Genomic DNA, 24,280 nt, shown 5'->3' with positions numbered 1-24,280 from the left:
TTAAAGTGTTGCCAACTCAAATTTGAAAAGATTATACCCTTCACTAATTCTAACTTTCTTCTATTTTTTTCATGACAGCTAACTTAAATGGCGACACTTTGGACTCACCCAAACTAACAGACACAGATTCTACAAAGACCATTAGTGAGGCCAGTAAAGTTACTTCACCCGAAAAACGTATAACCTTTACACTAAGCACCGATTCTTCGCCCGAAGGCAGTCAAACATTGTCACCGAAAAAATTCGATTCCATAGCTGAAGAGGAAACCGTTATACCCGAGGGTGAAGTAGACGAAGTTATATTGAGACCACGTTTAATCGACAGACATCCACATCTATTGCCTAGTGCAGCATTGGGTACTACACCTCGAAAAATATTGCGTAGCGCCAAGAGTGTGCCGCACTTTAATGTACGTGCGGCAGCCAGTGAAACTGATATCTTTTCCATAACTGGCTCGGGCAATACCATTAGTATGACACCAGAAGTACCATCTATTTCTTTCAGTAATTTACCTAAAAATTACGAAGACACTCCTACCATTGAGAAGTATAGAGTGTCACAGAGTTTATATTCCATACAGACGGCTAATGAGGCCAAACTTAATTCGGTGGATTATTCTATGCCCCGGTATTTCCGTAAATCAGCTATGATATCACAAAGTACCGAAATTTTGGCAAGTGGTAATGTTACACCTTCCACTTCGTCGTCTCGCGAAGATGTGCGAAGACCTGAGAAAGAGAAGAGTAAACGTTTGCAAATGTTAAGAGGAGCTTTGCCACCACTCTTAATACACTCCGTTTCATTCCGTAAGACCCGAGATGAGAGTAAGCAAGTGGATTAAAGACAGTTTTCGTTTGGTATTACTTTTTACAATAACTTATGCTATTCACTGTAAATTTATTTGGCCAATAACAGTATGATTGTTTATTTCTTGTTTTAAAATGTAAATAAATTTTGTTAAATTTATATATTTATCCATGATATTAAGTAAATTATGTACTTATGCTTTCTTTTTCACAATTTTTTAATAGTTTTAAGATTATTATACATATTTTTGAAAAAAAAAAAACCCAGTATTTAAATAAAACCCTTGTATATTATATATTGTAAATTTGAATTAATAAAATTTTATATTTAATTGAAAATATAATAACAATAATGTTGTAATTTAAAACTGTTTGTTTGTAACATGTAAGTATTTAGAAAGAATTTGTGAACATTTTAAATTAATTTACAATGCTGCCATCTACAACTCAAATGAAGGATTCTCAATTCTAAATTGTATTTAACTCTCACATAAAGATGGCGGGGAGAATACGGAGCCTAAGAGAAAAAAAACGGCACACAAGACCAGAAGGGAATGCAGAGGACGGAGAAAGCAGGGCAGAGGAAAAACAAAGGGCGGACGGGGGGGGAAGGAAGGAAACGAAACGAACGAACGAAACGAACGAACGAACGAACGAAACGAAGAACGAAACGAACGAAAACGAACGAACGAACGAAACGAACGAACGACGAAGAACGAAGAAAGAACAACGAACGAACGAACAACGAACGACGAAACGAACGAAGAACGAAAAACGAAACGAACGAACGAACGAACGAACGAACGAAACGAACGAAACGAACGAAAGAGACGAAGAACGAACGAACGAACGAACGAACGAACGAACGAACGAAAAGGAAAGAACGAAGAACGAACGAACGAAGAGAAACGAACGAACGAACGAACGAACGAACGAACGAAGAACGAAAACGAAGAACGAAAGAACGAACGAACGAAACGAACGAACGAAACGAACGAACGAAGACGAACGAACGAACGAAAACGAACGAACGAACGAACGAACGAAACGAACGAACGAAACGAACGAACGAAGAACGAACGAACGAATAAACGAAGAACGAAACGAACGAACGAACGAACGAACGAACGAACGAACGAACGAACGAACACGAACGAACGAACGAACGAACGAACGAACGAACGAACGAACGAACGAACGAACGAACGAACGAACGAACGAACGAACGAACGAAACGAACGAACGAACGAACGAACGAACGAACGAACGAACGAACGAACGAACGAACGAACGAACGAACGAAACGAACGAACGAACGACGAACGAACGAACTAAAGAACGAACTAAGAACGAATAAAGAACTAACTAAACTAACGAACTAACGAACTAACAACTAACTAACTAACTAACTAACTAACAATAACTAACTAACGAATAACTAACGAACTAAACGAACGAATAACTAAACGAACTAACTAACTAAACTAACGAAAAACTAACGAACTAACTAACTAACGAACTAACTAACTAACTAACTAACTAACGAAACTAACTAACTAACTAACTAACTAACTAACTAACTAACTAACTAACAACTAACTAACTAACTAACTAACTAACTAACTAACTAACAACTAACTAACTAACTAACTAACTAACTAACTAACTAACTAACTAACTAACTAACTAACTAACTAACTACTCAACAAACCAACCAACTAATTTTAACGCCTTTTTGAAAAACTCAAAAGTAGATAACGCTGTTAACATTTTATTTCTGCCTGCTGTTACAACCCTGCTCTACTGTTAACTTCTTAAAAACAGACATGTTATGTTTGCCAATAATGACAGATTACTTCCACATCTCTGTTACAATTAAACGTAGACGTGAATTTTATTGGTGTGTGTTTTTGTGTTTAAAAATTTGGTGCAAAAATCTACATAAAAATGTGTAAATTTTACACAATTATGAGCCGCAACATGTCCGCTTTCCTAGACAAGTGAAATTAAATGTAAGCAAAATAAGTTTAATTGAAAATTTCTAAAGTGAAACTGTTGGCCACAAGAAAAAAAGTGGCAAAAAAGAAATTTTCTTGCTGTCGTCCCCCCGCAAAAAAAACAGCAGCAGCAAGGAAATTGGAATATTTTTGGTGAAAAATCGAATTTGTAAAGAATGTAAAATTAAAGAGTAAATGGGGATAAAACATGTGCGTGTGTATGTGAAGGTAGTATAAAAAGGAATAAACAAAAACAAAGAGACAGCGCCTTTGTTATTTTTTTTTTTTGGTATCTTATTTGGGGTTTGTTTTTGTTTTGTTGGTGCATAAAAAAGCGATAAAATTGCAAGAACAAATACATTAACTGGTGCATAAAATTTATGGATTATTTTGTTGTTGTTTTAAACAACAACAACCAAAAAAATCAATTTACCGGTTTTTTAAATAATTATTGTGTTTTGCATTGATTTTCTGTATGATTTTGCTGGTTCAATAGTTTGTGTGTGTGTTTAATTTCGTTTATTTTTCTTCGTTTATGCAGAGGAAGAGAAAGAGAGTAAAAAATATGCAAAGAATTTTGCAGTAAATTTGAGAGTGCAATTATTGGTCTCTTTGATTTGTTATTGTTTTGAACAGAATCCACTATTAAAGGGTTGCCAGTTAATTATTCAGCATTGAAATGAGGGAAAACTATACAAAAAACACTTCCATTTATTTTAAAACTTAAAAGAAAATTTATATCAAAGTTCACACTGTTTTATATTTGTAAACAATTTGAATAAAATGTTTGTCAATAAAAAGAAAATTTTAAATTAAAATATAAACAAAAAGATTAAGATTTCGCCAAAATTGAATTGTTGCAGATTGTGAAATAATTATTAACAAAAACAGTTTTCTTTCACTGTTTTAGAATGGAAACAATAAACAGGGAATTGTATAAACACGGAGAATATTTCTAATTGTAAGAATAAAATAATTTCCAATAAGAGCGGATATGATGATATGAACAAAAGTAAGTTGCAATGCCATTTAATGATTTCCAAGGACACAGAAAGAGCCCTTGCACTATTTTATTGCCAAAATAGCTATATCTCGTAGTTTTCAAAGGACAAAATACTCCCTAATTTAAGACCAAAGCATGTTAGTCTAGCTTTAAAGGGATTGTGTAAAGTAATGAATTTCCATATCAAAAGTAGTGTATAAAAGTTGAATCTGAAAGAATTCCCATAATCAACCACAACAATAACCACAAATTTCCCCTGATAAAGCCTAGAAGGTTGCCTAGGTCAGGTATCGAATCTTTTCTGTCATTATTTCTCCCTTAGACTCTGTATTCTAACAAGTAACACAAATTTAATGACCATTCTTCTAGCTCAATGACCGTTAAGTAATATTTCAACTGTAGCCGAAAGCCACCTCAGTAGCTCCCCACAATTGCTCTATGGGACTCAAATTTGGACAACTGATGAAATGATTTCCAAATGACTTTGATGACTGGCGAGGCAACGATTTAAAGTACCTGGAACAATTTGTTCGCTGTAGTAGTTGCAAAAATTGCACCAGTCGGCCCTTAAATGTACTAATATAGTTTTTGAATGCCGGGATTTTCCCTCCAAGACTGCAGTAGGGTTTTTCAACTACTACAGCGTACAAATTGTTCCAGGTACTTTAAACCGTTGCCTCACCCGTCATTAGTCATTTGGAAATCATTTCATCAGTTGACCAAATTTAAGTCCCATAGAGCAATTGTTAGATCCTACTGGGGTGCCAAAGTTTGGACTCTTTTGCATCTGTAGCAATATATCAATGGCCTCAAATACCGCCATGTGATTCAAGGTATTCTGACAATACGTCGTACTCAGATGTTATGATATCGCTGCAATAGCCTCCATTCGAAGATGTCTGCATCCGAATTTGATGTTTAGGGTGACTCGAACGAAGGCATTTCAGCAGGAATACCTCTATCGCCAATAGATGTGAAATTTTTATTCTCTTGAAATTTTCATTCTCCTCGAAGGTAAAATTGCAATCGTGAACTTGTTATGAACAATTCATTCACAATAGTTGATTTTGTATGCAACAGCTGTTCAATGTTTACCAAATTCTATCAACATTTAAGTTAGTGAATGAAAAAAGTGAAAAGGGAACATACTTCACGTGAAATGTTGATTGGCGATAGGGGGTGATTAAGTTTTCTGATATATAAATAATCCAAATTCTTCATCTTGATACAATCGCTTGCGATTCGAGGTGTACTATTTCGGTCTATTTGTAAACCTCTTTATTGGGTCTCGTTGAATAAGGAGGTTCACATCGTCTTCTGCTTCTTGTACAAGAGGAGCTGAAGCTTTTAATACCTTATTGCTTACTAACCGAATGTGACCCATTATTAGTTCTACTTCCATCCTTACACTATTCCTTTCCAATCCAAGTAGTACTTTGGTTTCCAAGTTTTGCCACATGACCTAGGGTGCCCTGCAATCGCTATTTGTGTGCCAGAAACATCGCCTGGTCATAACATCTGCCATCTTATTAGTCTGTACTTTACAGTGTCCTGGTACCCAAAACGATTTGATTGTGAACATCTTCAGTGACGCTCAAAGAGTACTGTCATTGAACTATAATTTGCTACTTGTCATTTTCACGTCCCAAGCGCTGCCAATTTAACAGTGAAACATTTTCACTTTAGACCTTCATGCCAAGTCCCCCGTATCACTTATAATGGAACTGTTACTATTACAAAGAAGTTTGCAAATGCATCGGAGTCCTTGCGAAAAGCTTTGCTAAAAACACGTGTCAGAGATAGTCACACATAAAGGACGTCTTTCTTAGCTTCTCGCTCTTAACTCTCTCGTTAGTGTGATACATTAGTCTATGGAATAGTTTATTGCGTAGTCTTTGAACTAATCCATGTTTCCTATACCTATTTCGTTGACTAATTTATTGAATAATCTCTAATCCTAGTCTGTGGACTAGTCTTTAAACTACTTTATTGACTAGTCTAATGATAATGGGCCTATCTATTGACTGGTCGATTGTCTAATCTATGCACTAGTCGACTGATTTACTAGTCTATTCTCCTAGTCGATTCTATGGACTAGCTTATGGTTTAGTCAGTAGACTAGTTTATGATTTAATCTTGTACTAGCCTAGGGACGAGTCTGTGAATTATTTTAGTTTATTGACTAGTATCTGCGTTAGATTATTGACTGCTTTATGTACTAGTCTATTATGTACTAGTCTATTAAGTCTGTGAGTGGATTGACAATTTTATGGACGAGTCGATTGAGCTTTCCATCGACAAGTCTACTGACTATTAGTTATACTCTGGACCATTCTATTGGCAAGTCTAGGGAATAGTCTTTTAACTAGTCAATAGTCTCTCCTATTAACTGGTCTAATATCTAGTCTTTAGACAAGTCTATAAACTAATCTTTGTAATAGTCTATAGACTAGATTATGTACAAGTCTATATAAATTAACAAGGTGATGTCATTGAAGGCAAGTACTTACCATGCTCTCTTACAAATAGGGCGTTAAATAAGTACTTATCACGATCGCTTGCTAATAAGAAGTTAAGTTATTGAAAAGTGATTAAGTTGGGTAAGTACATGCTATTATGTGTCAAAAAGTCTTTAAAAATTACCATTGTATGGAATTTCCCATGCCTGTCAAACATATTTATCACAACAACAACAAACATTTTTACCATTATTAGCCAAAAACAATTGGAACATGTGGAAAATAAGGTGATTTCATGTAAAAAATATAAAGAAAACAACACTGCAACAACAAAATCAAAACAATAATACAACGAAAAGAGAACACTAAAGAAATATCAGAAAAATATAAATAGAGAAACAAAAATAACAAAATAAAGAGCGAAAATAAGTGTTAAACGAAAGAAAAAAAAATATGATAATTTAAGAGAATTACTCTCACTATTATTGTTGTGTTTATTTTTAACCCCTAAAAGGCGAAAATGCGCAAGTTCAACACACCAAGTTGTGTTGTGTATATTCTTGTGTATATTGTGCGAGGGCGAAACAAAGTGGCAAGTGAAACAAAACACTCCTTGAATTTTTGCTCAAACGAAATTGTCTGCATTGTCACCGTTTCAATCGCAAGTTGGATTCAGGCCGAAATAAACGTTAAACGAAAACGTATGTTAATGCTACGCGCGCGTTTATTATTATAATTCTTATTAAAGTTTTAAGGGTGTTTAAAGCACACAAAACAAGTAGAAAAAAAATCAAGAAGAATAAATATATACAGAAAATAAATCTCTTTAATAAAAAAAAGAAAAGAATTTGTGTGTGTTTAATAAAAAAAAAAGAAATTTACTTTAATTTATGAAAATTTAAGCAAAATATAAGAAAACGAATAGAAAAACGTTAAATTTCTAAATAAAAGAAAAGGTAAAAATTGAGAAAAGTGTTTATTTAAAATAAGTTCTAATTAGAAAAATAATTATAAAAGATGAAAGAAATTTATAAAGAATTTTTATTTTTTATATAAAAGTAAAGAAAAAGTGAAACTATCAAAATAATAAGTATTTTAAGATAAAATTTTAAAAGAATTAATAAAAAATAATACATAAAAAAATTTAAAAACAAATATTTATTTTATAAGAAAATTAAAAATAAAAAAATTTGAATTGTATTAATTTAATCAAATTTTGAAGAAATTTAAAAAAAAATTAGTGGAATTCTCTTTAAACTACAAAAGGGTAATATTTAAGTGAAAACTTAAAAAAAAAATTGAAATTAAAATCTGTGAAATGAAACAAATAAACGTTAATAAGTAATAAAGTTTAATATGAAAACATAAATAAATTAAAAAAAATGGTGAAAAAAAAATTCCAAAATCTATTTACGATAAATTTAAAAAAATCTCCAATGAAAAAACGTTTTCTCAAAAGTAAATTTAAAATTTTTTTAAAATATTTTCTTGAAATTAAAATTAAATAAATCGATAAAATAAATTAATTTTAATAAAATTAAAAACTAAAATTACTTCTCTTGAAGTTTTCATCTTAAAGAATTTAAAAAAAGTTTTGAAAATGTTTAAAATATTTATTTTATCATAATTTATAAAATTATAAATAAATTTTATTAAAAAATCGTGAATTTTATTAAAACAATTCAAGAATAATTGTAAAATCCGAAAAATATAATTAGTTTATTTGCTAATATTGAAATTATCATCTTAAAAAATTGGACAAAGTGTGAAAAATTTTCTAAAAAGTGAAAAATTAACAGCTATTTTGCAAAGTTATTTAAAAATCTCAAAAATATAATTGGATAATTAACAGTCTAGCGTTCCTGCCTGCCTGTCATATTAGAAAAATCTTATGAAATTTTTGTCTTTTCAAATCAAAAGAAATTGAAAATTTTCTTAAAAATAGTTCTCAAATAAAATTTTAAAAAAACTTTATTAAAATTTCAGTAAAATTCCTAGATTTTACTTAAATTTTCAATTATTTTTCAAAATTTTCTATCTGAATATCGGCAATTAACAGTTAAATTTGATAAATTTCCAAAAAATCTGTAATATAGTTTTCAAAAATATAATTGAACATTTTCTGAAATGTGTAGTGTTTTTCAATAAATTTGAAGTGATAAAAACTTTATCTTTTACAATTTTCATTTCCATTAACTGAATTATTATCTGAAATTAAGAAAATCATGTCAGGTGGGGATTCACCACCTCAAGTTATCGTTTAACTTATTCTTCGCGTTAAAAAAATGTTTTGTATGAAAACTGTGTATATATCTTAAAGTTAAAAAATAACTAGATAATGCGAGAATGATTAGATTGCGTTAAAACACAAATCCTCTACTTCTTGAAATGGTTACGAGATCTTCCAGTCTTCTCATTACCGGAACTTTGAGAATAAATTCTTCTAAGACGATGCTTGTACCAGTGGACCTATTAACAAAGTAACTATCAATGTGCACTGCTATTAATTGAAAATGTTACGGGATCTTCTGCTCTTCTCATTACCGAAGCTTTAAGATCTATCCAACGGTCCTCTTAGCCAGGTGCACTAGTCTTCGTTTAAGTCCTAAGCTCCTAACCCTTTTAAAACGAAAGACTATTACATTTAGGAATCATTCATTAACAGAAATTTTCGGTTTCTTGTGTCCTTTAGAAGTCTTCTATTCTAAAAGCTTTCCATTGTATACAGGTCAGATCTTCCAGTCTTTTTATTAACGGAGCTTTGAAAACAAATTCTACTAAGGCGCTGCTTGTTATCTATAAACTTAGCTGGATACGAGATCTTTCGCTCTTCTCATTACCGGAGCTTTAACTGGCTACCAGTGGATCTCTTAGCCATGTGCACTGCTGTGAGTTTAACTCCTGAGCTCCTCATCCGTTTGAAACTAAAGTCTATTACATTCAGGAATCATTCATTTGCAGAAATTTTGCGGTTTCTTGTGTCCTTTAAAATTCTTCTATTCTAAAAGCTTTCGATTGTATAAAGGTCATATCTCCTAGTCTTATTATTACCGAAGCTTTCAGAACAAATTCTACTTAGCTGCAATAACAAACTAACTGACAATGTGTAATACTACTAAGTACTTGAAGATATTACGAGAACTTACACTCTTCTCATTACCAAAGCTTTAAAATGTAGCTTGTTATACTTAACTGGCTACTAGTGGAACTCTTAGCCATGTTCACAGCTTACTGTTTAAGTCTAGAGCTCTACTGGTAAATGCAAAGGCTGTTCCAATGCTCATGTTAGGATTATTGAAACTCTTCCTAACCCTTTTGAAGTTAAAGACTATTGCATTCAGGAATCATTCACTAGCAGAAATTTTCGGTTTTTTGTGTCTTTAAAAGTCTTCTATTCTAACAGCTTCTGCTTGTCTACTGGTCAAAACTGTTTGTTATAGACCTCTTAGCCAAGCAACTGACAACTGAACTAGGATGGTTGAAATTCTTCTTTAACATCTTTGAAACTATTGATTATTGCTTTCGGTAACCATATAAACATGAAGTTCTTTCTAATCATTTTGAAACTAAAAACTATTGCATTGAGGAATCATTCATTAGCAGAAATTTGGGGTTTCTTGTGTCTTTGTGGAAGAAAAGATTATTCCCCAAGCTGTCGCCCTATACTGACCAATCTAAAACAGTAAATCTTTTAAACTTAATGATGATTGTAGTAATCTTCAACTGAAATACCAGCGCTCAAAAGGATAACGAATTGTCTTATGTACTATTGTAATTCGACTAGGGATATCAGAATTTATATTGATATCTAAGCAGCGTATTCCATATCAAAAGTTCTTCTTAAAAGAGATGACGAGACATTCTATGGGTCAACATGATTCATTGCTGATAAATTGACAAGAGTAGGAATGGTGCTGGATAAATCCAAATATTGACCATTACTGTGGTATATTAAAATCTATGATAGCTTAGCACTGAATGCATGATACTAGATTAGACCATCTTTAAGGTCTATCTGTTAAGTTGTCTAAACTCCATCATCACAGGTCACTGTAGATTTGGAGATTATGCAGGACACATTCATATATGTAGGACACATATGTACATTTGTTGATAGAGATCTGTAGGAGAGAAGATCTCGTATTCTATGTAATTTCCTGAGCTGTGGAATCTTTAAGTTTGCCGTTACTGGACAGGGCATGAAACTCTGATTCCAGAAGTTGTCATGTGGTTGTTATTTTTTATAACAACAATGCTGTGGTAAAATCGCGCGTTTTGGTTTTTGGCGAAGTACATCACACCCCCCAGAATATCTTGGTCAAGCGGTTGCTAGACGGATGGCTCTAAAAGTGGGTTCGATATTGATGATCCAGAAACAGAAATATATCAACGTTTATCTAATCACAACACTAGCTTCCAGGCAGAAATCCACATTTATGAAATATGCAATGATAGAGCTTGGGACCGTTATTAATTTCACTATTACAAGGTCTCCGAGACTTAGAATACGCGATACTAGATCAGCCTATTTCTTTATGTCTCTCTGTTAAGTCGTCTAGAGATCATGCAAGTCTCATCGGTCTTCTATTTAACGACTTATATACAAGTTGTCATATTTACGATATCTCATCTTCTATGTAATTGTCTAGCTTAGAAAAATGTATAACTCTATTATTTTGATCTATCCAAAGATCATTAAGAACGATTAAACGCATTAAACTTAGATATCTCAAATTGTATATTAGTACTATTCGGGAATGAGGAATTTATGGCAAGTCTTCATATCATTATGAGTCGCCATTTTCCACTTTTTATATTTTTCTGTAACTTCTTCTAACCTCTATAACAGTCTGTGGAACTTAATCTAACTGGAAAACATAATTTTTGACGAATTACGAATAATATATTCCTAGACCAAATTCCTAACAGTGAAAATTTCAAATCAAAATTATTAAATAAACATTTTGTTAAAAAACCCAAAAATCAAGGTGATAATTTTTTTAAAAAAAAACATCAAAATTAAATAAATATGGATACAAAAAAGAACAATCCTTCAAATTTTTATCGAAAAAAGTCTTGGATAATTCTAATATCAAAAAAGTGTAAACCCAGTGGAACCATGTTAAAAAAGTTTATCCCAAAACGAGTGGTTTTTAATGTTAATGTGAACGCAGCATTAGTATTATATTGCGCGATATATAATAATATCAGTTTTAAAACTTCAATGTAAAGCTATAGAGTAACTTTATCAAGTGCCAAAATAATCCTCCTGATCAGTACAATGAATTGACATTAAGAATATCATAGCAATGATGTCCATTTAGATATTTATATTAAGAAAAAACGTCTACACATGAAACTGATTGCAATTGATATGTCATTGAGAAAGTCAGCTGTTAATGACAGCAGTAAATTAGAGAAAATTATAATATCTTACTTAAAAATCCAACGTTTTAGTTGTGTTGACTTAGTTCTTTAGTTGCAGCAGAAAAATATAGTTGACACGTTCCAAAAATGTCATAATTTTGAATTGTTCAAATGAACGATATACACATTCTTAAATTTTCTTTAAAATATTTGTTTCTGACAATTAAACTAAAGTCAAAAACATTATTTATCACTGACTTATATTTCTAAACATTATGTAGTTTTATGCTTTCATTCTATTGATATAATTTTGCTTCTTTTTATGTTTTTCTTCTTCTTTTCTAAATTATTCTTTAAAAAACCCTGCGGGTTTTGTTGTTTGCGTACTTTTTTTAGGTTTATTTACGGGTGCGGGTTGTACTTTTTATGTATTTTTTATTCTAGCTTTTTATTCTTTTTAAACTATGTTTTATTGTTTAAAAAAAATATACAATAAAAGGAAAAAAATATGAATAAAAATCAACATTTAAACAAACATTGAAGAACTGTATTAAGAAGAGAATATAACTGGCATAATAATAATAGTGGATAGATATGAAAAACTGAAAACTTGATTTAGTACTTTTAACAAAAAGTACTTTTTTTTATCATAAAAAATGTTAAATTACTTTTAATTTTTTCTCAAATTGTTAAAATTTGTATAAAATTCTAAAGCTCTACTAGGATAATTCGGAGTTTTTAAATTGTTTGACTATATTTTGAAGTAGTGTATTGACTAGTTTAGGAGCTTGTCCATAGAATAGTCAACAGACTAGTCTATCGAGTAATTTATGGCCTATTCTATTGACAAGTCTATTGACTAGACTTTTGGCTATTCTATGGAGAATCTGTTGACTAATCTATTGACTAGTCTGCTGACTATTTTATTGACAAGCCTATTGACTGGTCTATTGTCTATTCTATGGATTAGTCTATGGGCTATTCTATATTAGTCTGGAGACTAATATATGGACAGTCTAATGGCTTTTATATGGACTAGTCTATTGACTAGTCTATGGTCTAGTGGATGAACTACTGTATGGACTGGTCGATTGACTTGTCTAAGATCAAGTCTAGTTTATAGACTAGTCTATCGAATAGTTTATGTACTATTCACTATTCTATAGAATATTCTTTGGAAAAGTCTATTGACTATTCTGTGGACAGGTCTATTGACTATTCCTTGTACAACTCTAATGCATAATCTGTTGACTACTATATGGACTAGTCTATTGACTTTTCTACGGACTAGTCTATTGACTCTTCTATTGAGTATTCTATAAACTAGTTCTATCGACTATCTAATGACTATTGAACAAATCTATTGTTCAATCTGTTGACTAATCTATGGATTAGTCTATTGGCTAGTCTATGGACTAGTCTATGGACTAGTCTATTGACTAGTTTAGGGACTAGTCCATTGACTAGTCTATGGAATGGTCTATTGACTAGTCTATGGAATGGTCTATTGACTAGTCTATGGACTCGAATATTTTCTAGTCTATTTACTGGACTATTACTAGTCTACGCCATCGACAAGTTTATGGACTAGTCTATTGAATATTCTATGAACTACTTAATTATCTATTCTTTGGACTAGTCTATTGACTAATTTGTTGACTTGGCAAAGGTCTAGTGTATTGGTTAGCATTTCAGTATCGAATATCCTATAATAGTATTTTGCCTAGTCCATTGACTATTCTATGGAATAGCCTTTTGACTATTCTAGGCACTAGTATCTTGATTAGCTTATGCTCAAGTCTAGCATATTGACTAGAATCTTGATTAGTTAGTTAGAAGGTTAGTTAGTTAGTTAGTTAGTTAGTTAGTTAGTTAGTTAGTTAGTTAGTTAGTTAGTTAGTTAGTTAGTTAGTTAGTTAGTTAGTTAGTTAGTTAGTTAGTTAGTTAGTTAGTTAGTTAGTTAGTTAGTTAGTTAGTTAGTAGTTAGTTAGTTAGTTAGTTAGTAGTTAGTTAGTAGTTAGTTAGTTAGTTAGTTAGTTAGTTAGTTAGTTAGTTAGTTAGTTAGTTAGTTAGTTAGTAGTTAGTTAGTTAGTTAGTTAGTTAGTAGTTAGTTAGTTAGTTAGTTAGTTAGTTAGTTAGTTAGTTAGTTAGTAGTTAGTTAGTTAGTTAGTTAGTTAGTTAGTTAGTTAGTTAGTTAGTAGTTAGTTAGTTAGTTAGTTAGTTAGTTAGTTAGTTAGTTAGTTAGTTAGTTAGTTAGTTAGTTAGTTAGTTAGTTAGTTAGTTAGTTAGTTAGTTAGTTAGTTAGTTAGTTAGTAGTTAGTTAGTTAGTTAGTAGTTAGTTAGTTAGTTAGTTAGTTAGTTAGTTAGTTAGTTAGTTAGTTAGTTAGTTAGTAGTTAGTTAGTTAGTTAGTTAGTTAGTTAGTTAGTTAGTTAGTTAGTTAGTTAGTTAGTTAGTTAGTTAGTTAGTTAGTTAGTTAGTTAGTTAGTTAGTTAGTAGTTAGTTAGTTAGTTAGTTAGTTAGTTAGTTAGTTAGTTAGTTAGTTAGTTAGTTAGTTAGTTAGTAGTTAGTTAGTTAGTAGTTAGTTAGTTAGTTAGTTAGTTAGTTAGTTAGTTAGTTAGTTAGTTAGTTAGTTAGTTAGTTAGTTAGTTAGTTAGTTAGTTAGTTAGTTAGTTAGTTAGTTAGTTAGTTAGTAGTTAGTTAGTTAGTTAGTTAGTTAGTTAGTTAGTTATGGAGCCTATTGACTAGTTTATGGTCTAGGCTATTGACTAATATATGATCAAGTCTAAAGAAGTGGTTAATGTGTCGTTAAGGATATCAAAAAGTTCAGATATTCAGATAATTCCGAATTTATTAACCCTAATAATAGCAGTGATGTGATAAGGAACTATTACAACAACAGCAGCAACAAAACGAAAAGAAAAACATTAGTAAAAACATTTATGTTTAGGGAGCAGTCTCCAAAACTCCCTTATTTTATGCTCACCACTCTATATCAGTTTCCTCTTCCTCTGCTTCTTCTACTATATGGAAATGATGACCAGAAAATATTCATTTTCACACACACTCATACATACATACATTCAATTTGCTTTACCGTTATTTCGTTTTTATTATTGTTATAGTTTTTCTCTTTTTGCAGTTATTGTTTTTGTTTCATTGGGGTCTATGACTGCCAGTTCGAGTTGCTGTCAGTTGGATTATATTGTTTTTGTTTTTCTGCTCTAGTGTTTACATGCATTTGTCAAATGTTTTGCTTTGTATACAAATTTCGGTGGTTAAGCATGTGTTTTATTCTCATAATTCTAGAAACACAACTCACCACTCTTGTTGTGGTGTAATAAAAATATTGGCAAATTTTATTATTCTCTGTTTGTTTCATTTCCATATGGAACTCGTTTTCTCTCACTTCTTTAGCTCTTTACCGCATAGTTTTTTTCCTCTTTATATGAATTTTTGTTGTTTTTTTTGTTCCTCTTATCCTGTTTTATCCTGTTAATTTTAGGCAATTTGCCAAAAAAAAATCTTACTTAGTCTCTATTGTTATTAGCTTTTGTTTCCATTGTGTTCCCTATTTGCCAGTTTGGGGTGAGTTATTTCCCGTCACTTTTGTTGGCAAAACTAAAACTCTCTGTTGTGTTTTTCCAACTCATCTTTTAGGGTGTATGTGTTTTGCTTTTTCACTTGTTTTCCTGCTCTTTATATACCATCTCTTTTGATTTATCCTTTATAATTTTCTTTTGTATATTTATTTACATATTTTTTTATAAATATTTTCCTTTTTATGCTGTTATTTTCTTTGTAGTTTTGTTATGTTTTCTGTTTTTTTTATAAGGATTTCCTGTTGTCTTTATACGGTTTTTGTTAGGAGATTTAAAAGCAATTTATCACTTCTAAATTCCGGAAGTTTTTTGGGTTTAAAATGTATTAATATTTTACCGGACAAGGTGGCAACCAAGATGCGGGAGTTTAAGAATAAGTTTGGTTTTAGGGGTTTTTCTTGTAAGAAAAGGAAATCTTAACAAAAAGGCTCGTAAAATTTCTGAATAGAGTTTTGTTTATTGTTGGAAATTTTATAACTTTGGGGGTAAAATGTGTTGAGATACGTTCACATCTAACAAATATTTGACGTAAATGGCGTGACCCCTAAAAAATTTACACTCTGAGTTTTCTTAGCTATTCTCAGTTAGTTTTCGAGTACCTACGAAAATATTAGTTAACGTTTTTGAAGAAAAATCTGCTTGAATATCTAAAATTTATATATCTATCGCATGATCGAATAATTTTGCGTATTGAACTAGATTTCTTGTTCGTTGTTCACAAAAAAGGTCAGTTTTACTCGATCACGAATGCGGAAGAATATAATAATGCTTTGATCGTTTGGATTATCTTGATTTACTGAACAATACTGTGGGAACACTCCCTCGGGAAAATATCCTTCCAGGCGGAATTTTACACCATCTTTATCTTTGCTAGAAGTGCATGAGTAGAAATATAGGAATATTTATAATATTGGATAGCTACTCATCACTCAAGACCTTACTGTTGTGTGAAGTTAGGACGGGTGTTGTAATGGACTGCGTGACATCACTCAAAGAATTCGATAGATTAGAAACTTCGCCTGTCCACATGTAAGGGTAATACTTGTGAAGACTCTCAATTTCCACTCCCAATAATGTTTGAAATGTTTAGGAGAACATTGAATCTAAAGCACAGAATATCGAGAAGGTCATATCAAGTGGAAATTTATACCGTTTTTGCAGGAAGTGCAGGAAGCGCGTAAGGAGAAGGATGGGAATATTTATAATATCTCTAAGGATATGTTAAGGCAAAGTGATTTGTAGCCTAGGCAGAGGTTATCCGCTGGGGAATATATCCATCAATCTTACAGGCTGACATCTTCATCTGTGCTTGAAGTCAAGAGTCACATATATTTTCTAATTGCTCACTATCTTGCAGAAAGTTTTTTAGGCAGTAACCCTAATGGTTATTTTGAACCTGACTCCAATTAAGTTAATTATCCGCATGCATTAACTTAACCTATAATGGTGAACCAATGGCCTGTACAAATCGGGTCACATAGCTGTTGTATAACTCTCATCTAATTCCATAATGGCTGATTATTCTTTGGAGTTGTGAATGAAGGTGACTGTTGCCATGATCATCAGCAGTAAGCTAATATCAATCCCTCAGACTTTCCACGAACTCGACTTCCTGGCTATCAAAAGTAAAAGCCTAGATTTCCCTAAATCAATTGAAAAATATTCATTACATCAGAATCATTGACAATATATCATGATAAATAGAAAGAGCTTTCGATCTTCAGCATTGCTTTAATGGAAGTATATTCCTTGACATCTTCAATCTTCAGCATTGCTTTACCCAAAGATTGTTGCAATCGATCGGATCAATGTGGACTTTAAAGGTATCGTCTCGATCTGTAAATGATCGTCTTCAAAATCCCATTTCTCTTACTCGTATAGGGTAAATTTTGGTTAGATCAATGTGGATCAATGTGGACTTTAAAGGTATCGTCTCGATCTGTAAATGATCCCTTTTCTCTTACTCGTATAGGGAAAATTTTGGTTAGAAAAACCTTATATAGTTCTCGTTGAAGGTATTAACGTCTAAAGTTCCGAAACGTAGATTTCTGGACGTATATAGTTCCTTAGAATTGTCTAGTAAGTGCTCCAATATTATGTTAGATTTGGAATAATATTGCTCCCCCAATATTTTAGATCTAATTTGGACGAATGCCAAAGATAATGTTCCAAAGTCTTCTCCATATACTCTACTTTCATCAGAATGTGTCCATTCAGTACACATACCATCATACTTGACATGAACTGGTTCATTCGGAGGAAACTTTTGGTCCTACACTTAACGGTGGCTCTTCCCATCTTTTCCTTATTCCCAGTAGCCATATGGGTTTCTATCGTCCATGTTTTGTAAAAATCATCTCAAACCCAATAGCGCCTTTGAGATGTTGCTGGGTTTTCAAAGTCTTTCCTACAGCTAACGAAATCTCTTCACAATTGACTAAAACATTTAATTTCTTTTTTAAATTCCAACTAATTTTAATTCATCCTCTAAAATTATTTTCGTAATTTTATGTAAATTCCTTAAACTAACTTAAATCCTTAGCTCACTCACTATCAATATGTCCTTAAATAGCAGAGTGTTCATTTAATTCTCCACCATTAAACACATACTCCTGGTACTTAATCTAATTAGATGTATAAATTTCCTTTTACTCTTAACACCTTAAAGACCTTTTTGCCAACTTCTTTAGTCTCACACTCCCTGCTTACATATCGTTCTTTCTTACTCCCCATTTCCCTTACTTTTCTTTTATTTATTTAACTTTATTCTTGTTCAAGTGTATTTTGTATATTTTCCTTTTAACTTTTTGTTTTTATATTGTCGATGTTTTCCTTTAGTTTTTCCACATTGATTTTCATTCATATTTCATTAATTAAAAGGAATTTTTGAGGTTAAAATCCTGTGGTTTGTATAGTGTTGTTGCTTTCAAAAAGGAAATGCTCTCTTATGTTGTATGTGTGTTTAGTTCGAAAGAAAAGCCGCTTGTTGGAAAAAAACATTTTCTTGATTTTTTTCCATTCAATTGGTTTTTCTATTATTTTTGTTAGAAAATTTCTTTTTATACAAATTTTCTTCTCTGTATTTGTCTTTATATTGGTTTCTTATCTGTTTCATTTCCATTGTGTTTCATTCAATTTTCCTATTGTTTATAAAAAAATAACACATGTTATTTTGCCATGTGCATAAGATTTGTTTTCATATTGCTCTTTCTCTCTCTATCTCTCTTCATCTCTCTTTCATTTTCTTATTAAATCTCAGTTTTGCTTATGTCCTTATGTCTCTCCTTGTTAATGTTTATCTCTTTTCATATTTTGTTGATTTTTATGCGGTGTTTTATTACATACATATAGTTTTTGTTATTGTAGTGAAAAAATATCCTTGTGAAAAATGGAGAATGTGTGTGTTTAAGTGTTTGTGTGAGTAGTATACATTTCATTTGTATGCGTTTTTTTATTTGTATGTTGTCAATATTATCTTTAAAGTCTTTTTTTGTTATTATTGCTTTTAAAGTTTACTATACATATTTACTCGTTGTCATAATAAAACAAAAACAACAATAAACTCAAGTTTACATTACCTACACATTCATGTGAAAAAATCTAAAGAAAAATCACGTTTTAATGTAAATACATACATTTTAGGAAAAATTTTATTTGTTTGTTGTGTTATCCTCCCTCCTACCTTCGGTGTTTATATCGACAATAACCTCAATATTATATCTTTAAAATAAATGACTTCAAAGTCATGAAAAATAGCGGAGCAGGTTGAAAAGATTTTGTAAATTCCATGGATTGAAATATAGAGAATGATAAGCTTTCTTGGCGAAGTTAGTCCGATGGAAGCCTTGGAGGTGGCTTCCGTTCAGTACGGCAAGTCGTGTATTTGAGAAGGATCTTATATATATACGTTATCTGTCTTAACAGATTCTTCTTTGGTGTATATGTTACTTCATCAATAGCTGAGCATCAACAAGAACTGTAGTCTTTATGTAGCAGTCTCTGGCTTTTTCGAAATGTACGCGACATTTATCTCAGCCTGAGAATCTGTGCTGCGAATTAGACCTTTAGTTCATCTGATATTTCTTTGGTGTATACATTATTTCACTGATAGGTCAGCATTTCAGCCTTCAACCTTTTATCTCTGGCTTTTCCGAAGCTCTGCTCCGAATAGGATTTTGGTTCGACAACAATGGTTTCTAATGGACATCTGATTGATATGTCGGTAAAACCGGGCTTATTGGTATTTCTTGAGAACTGCCTGGATGAGATTAAGTTTTTTGTTCGATCAGATTTTCGTTGTGAAGAGGAATGATAAATTACTTTCACCAATTCCTTGTTGCGTGTAAGGCTCTACTGTGACAGAGCTCTGCCTGTTGTTTTTGAACACGAAGCTCGCGGATTTAGCTTTCCATGTGTAGATCTTTTCGATCTTCCTTCATTGGCTTCAGGCAAAATATACGAGTCTTTTTGAAATTCAACGGATTTATTTGTGAGCTTGTAATGGATTCTAATGAAACGAGTGCAACAACATCAATGTAATCTCCATTTAAGACTTTTTATGGAGATTAATGTCTTACCTTGGTATTATTGAAATACTCAGCTGTAGAGATGTTACTAATGTCAGTCTTCCGGATCTTAAACCTGAGTTCTCAAGGTTACTGAGGAGAGTTTACTTCGAGGTGCACATGGTAGCTATTAGCTGAAAAAATAGTAGAAGTATGTAACAAATGGAAGATTGGCAAGGTCTTAGGGAACTTATTTGTAGGGCGTCAAGTATTTTTCGGGGAAACACTTTAAATGGGGATGAAGTCCATGTTATTTTAGTGATTAGCTCTTCCTCTGAAGGCATTATTGGACTTCGATTAACAAAATGATGGTTTCTGGCATTCCGTGTCTCTTGGTATCGAATCAACAGATATAACAGATCAGTTCTAGTACAGTTCTAGTTCAATTCTAGTTCTAGTTAAGATCTAGTTCAGTTCTAGTTCAGTTCTACTTTAGTTCTAGTTCAGTTCTAGTTCAGTTCTAATTCAGTTCTAGTTCAGTTCTAGTTTAGTTTCATTTCAGTTCTAGTTCAGTTCTATTTGAGTTCTAGTTCAGTTCCAGTTTAGTTTCATTTCAGTTCTAGTTCAGTTCTATTTGAGTTCTAGTTCAGTTCTAGTTCAGGTATAGTTCAGTTCTAGTTTAGTTCTAGAGATCTAGTTCAGCACCATTTCAGTTCTAGTTCAGTTCTAGTTCAGCTCTAGTTCAGTTCTAGTTCAGCTCTAGTTCAGTTCTAGTTTAGTTCTAGTTCAGTTCTAGTTCAGCTTTAGTTCAGTTCTAGTTCAGTTCTAGTTCAGTTCTAGTTCAGTTCTAGTTCAGTTCTAGTTCAGTTCTAGTTCAGTTCTAGTTCAGTTCTAGTTCAGTTCTAGTTCAGTTCTAGTTCAGTTCTAGTTCATATCTAGTTCAGTTCTAGTTCAGTTCTAGTTCAGTTCTAGTTCAGTTCTAGTTCTAGTTCAGTTCTAGTTCAGTTCTAGTTCAGTTCTAGTTCAGTTCTAGTTCAGTTCTAGTTCAGTTCTAGTTCAGTTCTAGTTCAGTTCTAGTTCAGTTAGTTCAGTTCTAGTTCAGTTCTAGTTCAGTTCTACTTAGGTTTTAACTCAACTCTAGTTCATTTCTGGTTTAGTTCTCGTTCGGTTTTAGTACAGTTCTACTTCAGCTCTATTTCAGTTAAATTTAGTTTTAGTTCAGTTCTATTTCAGTTCTAGTTCTAGTTCAAGTTCAAGTTCTAATTCAGTTCTAGTTCAGTTCTAGTTCAGTTCTATTTCAGTTCTATTTCAGTTCTAGTTCAATTCTAGTTCAGTTCTTGTTCAGTTCTAGTTCAGTTCTAGTTCAGTTCTAGTTCAGTTCTAGTTCAGTTCTAGTTCAGTTCTAGTTCAGTTCTAGTTCAGTTCTAGTTCAGTTCTAGTTCAGTTCTAGCTCAGTTCTAGTTCAGTTCTAGTCAGTTCTAGTTCAGTTCTAGTTCAGTTCTAGTTCATTTCTAGTTCAGTTCTAGTTCAGTTCTAGTTCAGTTCTAGTTCAGTTCTAGTTCAGTTCTAGTTCAGTTCTAGTTCAGTTCTAGTTCAGTTCTAGTTCAGTTCTAGTTCAGTTCTAGTTCAGTTCTAGTTCAGTTCTAGTTCAGTTCTAGTTCAGTTCTAGTTCAGTTCTAGTTCAGTTCTAGTTCAGTTAATATAATTCCGTAAAATTTAAAAATTTTTAAGAAGTTATGAAACCCAAACTTTATAAATTCAATCGAAAGTTATTTCCTTTTATTAATATTTCTTATATTATTATTTTCTACGATAATGTCAAAATTCTAACCGAACTTTAATATTTTTTCATTCCAGATTTCACATTGTTCGAAGAAAATTAAGGAATAGTTGTCATCATCGCAACAATACCAAACATAAGTCAGGAAATATTAAAAAAAAGAAAGTCCTCAAAAAACCCGCTAATTGAACATATTTAAAGAAAATCATTAAAATTTTCGAAAAAAAGACCAAGATAAAAAATGTTTGCAAATGTCTAAAGTAAACTCGCAGCCGGGATATTAGACTCTTTTTAAAACATAATTTTCGGTTGATTTGTATATATGTAAACAATATTCGGTATTTTTTATAGTCGTTGTCTATTTGTCGTATTCGTCGTCATTGTCGTTGTTGTAATTATTTTTGTGTCGTCATCGTATTCGTTGTTGTCTCGTAAACGTGTGTAATTAATCCCTCTAATAATATTAAAAAAAAATATAGTGTCCTATCCATAACGGTGTATTAAAAGAAAGTGCGTATTTGTATAAAAAGAAATCGGTTTAAGCTGTAATATTTATAAGAAATTTCCTATAATACGAAAAGCATTTCTTGTAAGACGCTATATTTGTAGATAAATTAACTAAAACAAGTTTACAAAACGTGTATAACAATACAGTTTTAATATACAACAAAAACTGAAACCCAAAATTTAAGAAAAACCTTAAACAAATTGTATATAACAACAACAACAGCAAAAATAACGAAAAATTTAAGTCCCTTTGAGGAAAAGAAAAACGGCGAAACATATTTGAACAAAAGCGAAAAGAAAATATTATACAAATATTGTTTATATGTATTAGTGTGAGTGAGTCTGTGTCATTTACAGTTGTAACGGTATTTATATAAAAACCAAAATAAACAAATAAAAATCAACCACCCCCCATTATTTTGTTTGGAAATATTCATCTTTACTGTTAACTCTCAACTTTAACTAACAGTTTTTATTAGCCGCCATTTTTTAAATACTTTGTTTGTGGATTTAAAAACACTGTAAAAACAACAACTACAGCACCAATTTGAAATCCCATTTATGGCAGTTGGAATAAAAATGGCCTTCTATTATAATTTTATGAAATCCTTTTAATTTCATTTTGGGAATTAATTCACTCTACAGTTTATCACAATTTACATAGCTGGAGCATTAAGGAATTAACGGGATTGAAGTGATCATTGGGAAAATTGCGGAATATAAAGGTAAGTTTTTTCCTTTATTGGGTTTTTCAAATAAAATATTTAATATAACTTAAATCGAGCGAGTTCAGATCTTGTTTAGTTCTAGTTCAGTTCTAGTTCAGTTCTAGTTTAGTTCTAGTTCAGTTCTAGTTCAGTTCTAGTTCAGTTCTAGTTCAGTTCTAGTTCAGTTCTAGTTTAGTTCTAGTTCAGTTCCAGTTCAGTTCTAGTTCAGTTCTAGTTTAGTTCTAGTTCAGTTCTAGTTCAGTTCTAGTTCAGTTCTAGTTCAGTTCTAGTTCAGTTCTAGTTTAGTTCTAGTTCAGTTCTAGTTCAGTTCTAGTTTAGTTCTAGTTCAGTTCTAGTTCAGTTCTAGTTCAGTTCTAGTTCAGTTCTAGTTCAGTTCTAGTTCAGTTCTAGTTCAGTTCTAGTTCAGTTCTAGTTCAGTTCTAGTTCAGTTCTAGTTCAGTTCTAGTTCAGTTCTAGTTCAGTTCTAGTTCAGTTCTAGTTCAGTTCTAGTTCAGTTCTAGTTCAGTTCTAGTTCAGTTCTAGTTCAGTTCTAGTTCAGTTCTAGTTCAGTTCTAGTTCAGTTCTAGTTCAGTTCTAGTTCAGTTCTAGTTCAGTTCTAGTTCAGTTCTAGTTCAGTTCTAGTTTAGTTCTAGTTCAGTTCCAGTTGTTCAGTTCTAGTTCAGTTCTAGTTCAGTTCTAGTTAGTTCTAGTTCAGTTCTAGTTCAGTTCTAGTTCAGTTCTAGTTCAGTTCTAGTTCAGTTCTAGTTCAGTTCTAGTTCAGTTCTAGTTCAGTTCTAGTTCAGTTCTAGTTCAGTTCTAGTTCAGTTCTAGTTCAGTTCTAGTTCAGTTCTAGTTCAGTTCTAGTTCAGTTCTAGTTCAGTTCTAGTTCAGTTCTAGTTCAGTTCTAGTTCAGTTCTAGTTCAGTTCTAGTTCAGTTCTAGTTCAGTTCTAGTTCAGTTCTAGTTCAGTTCTAGTTCAGTTCTAGTTCAGTTCTAGTTCAGTTCTAGTTCAGTTCTAGTTCAGTTCTAGTTCAGTTCTAGTTCAGTTCTAGTTTAGTTCTAGTTCAGTTCTAGTTCAGTTCTAGTTCAGTTCTAGTTCAGTTCTAGTTCAGTTCTAGTTCAGTTCTAGTTCAGTTCTAGTTCAGTTCTAGTTTAGTTCTAGTTCAGTTCTAGTTCAGTTCTAGTTCAGTTCTAGTTCAGTTCTAGTTCAGTTCTAGTTCAGTTCTAGTTCAGTTCTAGTTCAGTTCTAGTTCAGTTCTAGTTCAGTTCTAGTTCAGTTCTAGTTCAGTTCTAGTTCAGTTCTAGTTCAGTTCTAGTTCAGTTCTAGTTCAGTTCTAGTTCAGTTCTAGTTCAGTTCTAGTTCAGTTCTAGTTCAGTTCTAGTTCAGTTCTAGTTCAGTTCTAGTTCAGTTCTAGTTCAGTTCTAGTTCAGTTTTTGTTCAGTTCTAGTTCAGTTCTAGTTCAGTTCTAGTTCAGTTCTAGTTCAGTTCTAGTTCAGTTTTTGTTCAGTTCTAGTTCAGTTCTAGTTCAGTTCTAGTTCAGTTCTAGTT

The 24,280-nt window shown here is 32.0% G+C and overlaps 1 protein-coding gene and 1 long non-coding RNA gene across 4 annotated transcripts in view; both read left to right on the top strand.

Annotated features, from left to right (window-relative positions):
* The window catches only part of LOC119606190, a 52,206-nt gene extending 51,136 nt beyond the window's left edge, over nucleotides 1–1,070 (top strand). For both annotated transcript variants that reach the window (XM_037959607.1, XM_037959606.1), the window contains exon 6: nucleotides 79–1,070. In XM_037959607.1, coding sequence (XP_037815535.1) covers nucleotides 79–842 — 764 coding nt within the window. In that variant the 3' untranslated portion in view covers nucleotides 843–1,070. The remainder of the gene's footprint in view (nucleotides 1–78) is intronic.
* Nucleotides 1,071–2,656: 1,586 nt separating this feature from the next.
* LOC119606197 overlaps nucleotides 2,657–24,280 on the top strand; it is a 75,129-nt gene continuing 53,505 nt past the window's right edge. Inside the window, exons 1-2 of one of the 2 annotated variants that reach the window (XR_005231627.1) lie at nucleotides 2,657–2,819; nucleotides 21,596–22,750. This is a non-coding gene — a long non-coding RNA (uncharacterized LOC119606197). Of the gene's footprint in view, nucleotides 2,820–6,504; nucleotides 7,223–21,595; nucleotides 22,751–24,280 lie in introns of those variants that run through there. The other variant, XR_005231628.1, reaches the window with a different exon arrangement.

Source organism: Lucilia sericata, unplaced genomic scaffold, assembly GCF_015586225.1.
Source record: "Lucilia sericata isolate MDLA Ls3-8-SP2 unplaced genomic scaffold, ASM1558622v1 Contig000558F_arrow, whole genome shotgun sequence".
NCBI lineage: Eukaryota > Metazoa > Arthropoda > Insecta > Diptera > Calliphoridae > Lucilia > Lucilia sericata.
Note: the sequence above shows the minus strand (reverse complement) of the source record. Positions and strands in the feature narration are given on the sequence as shown.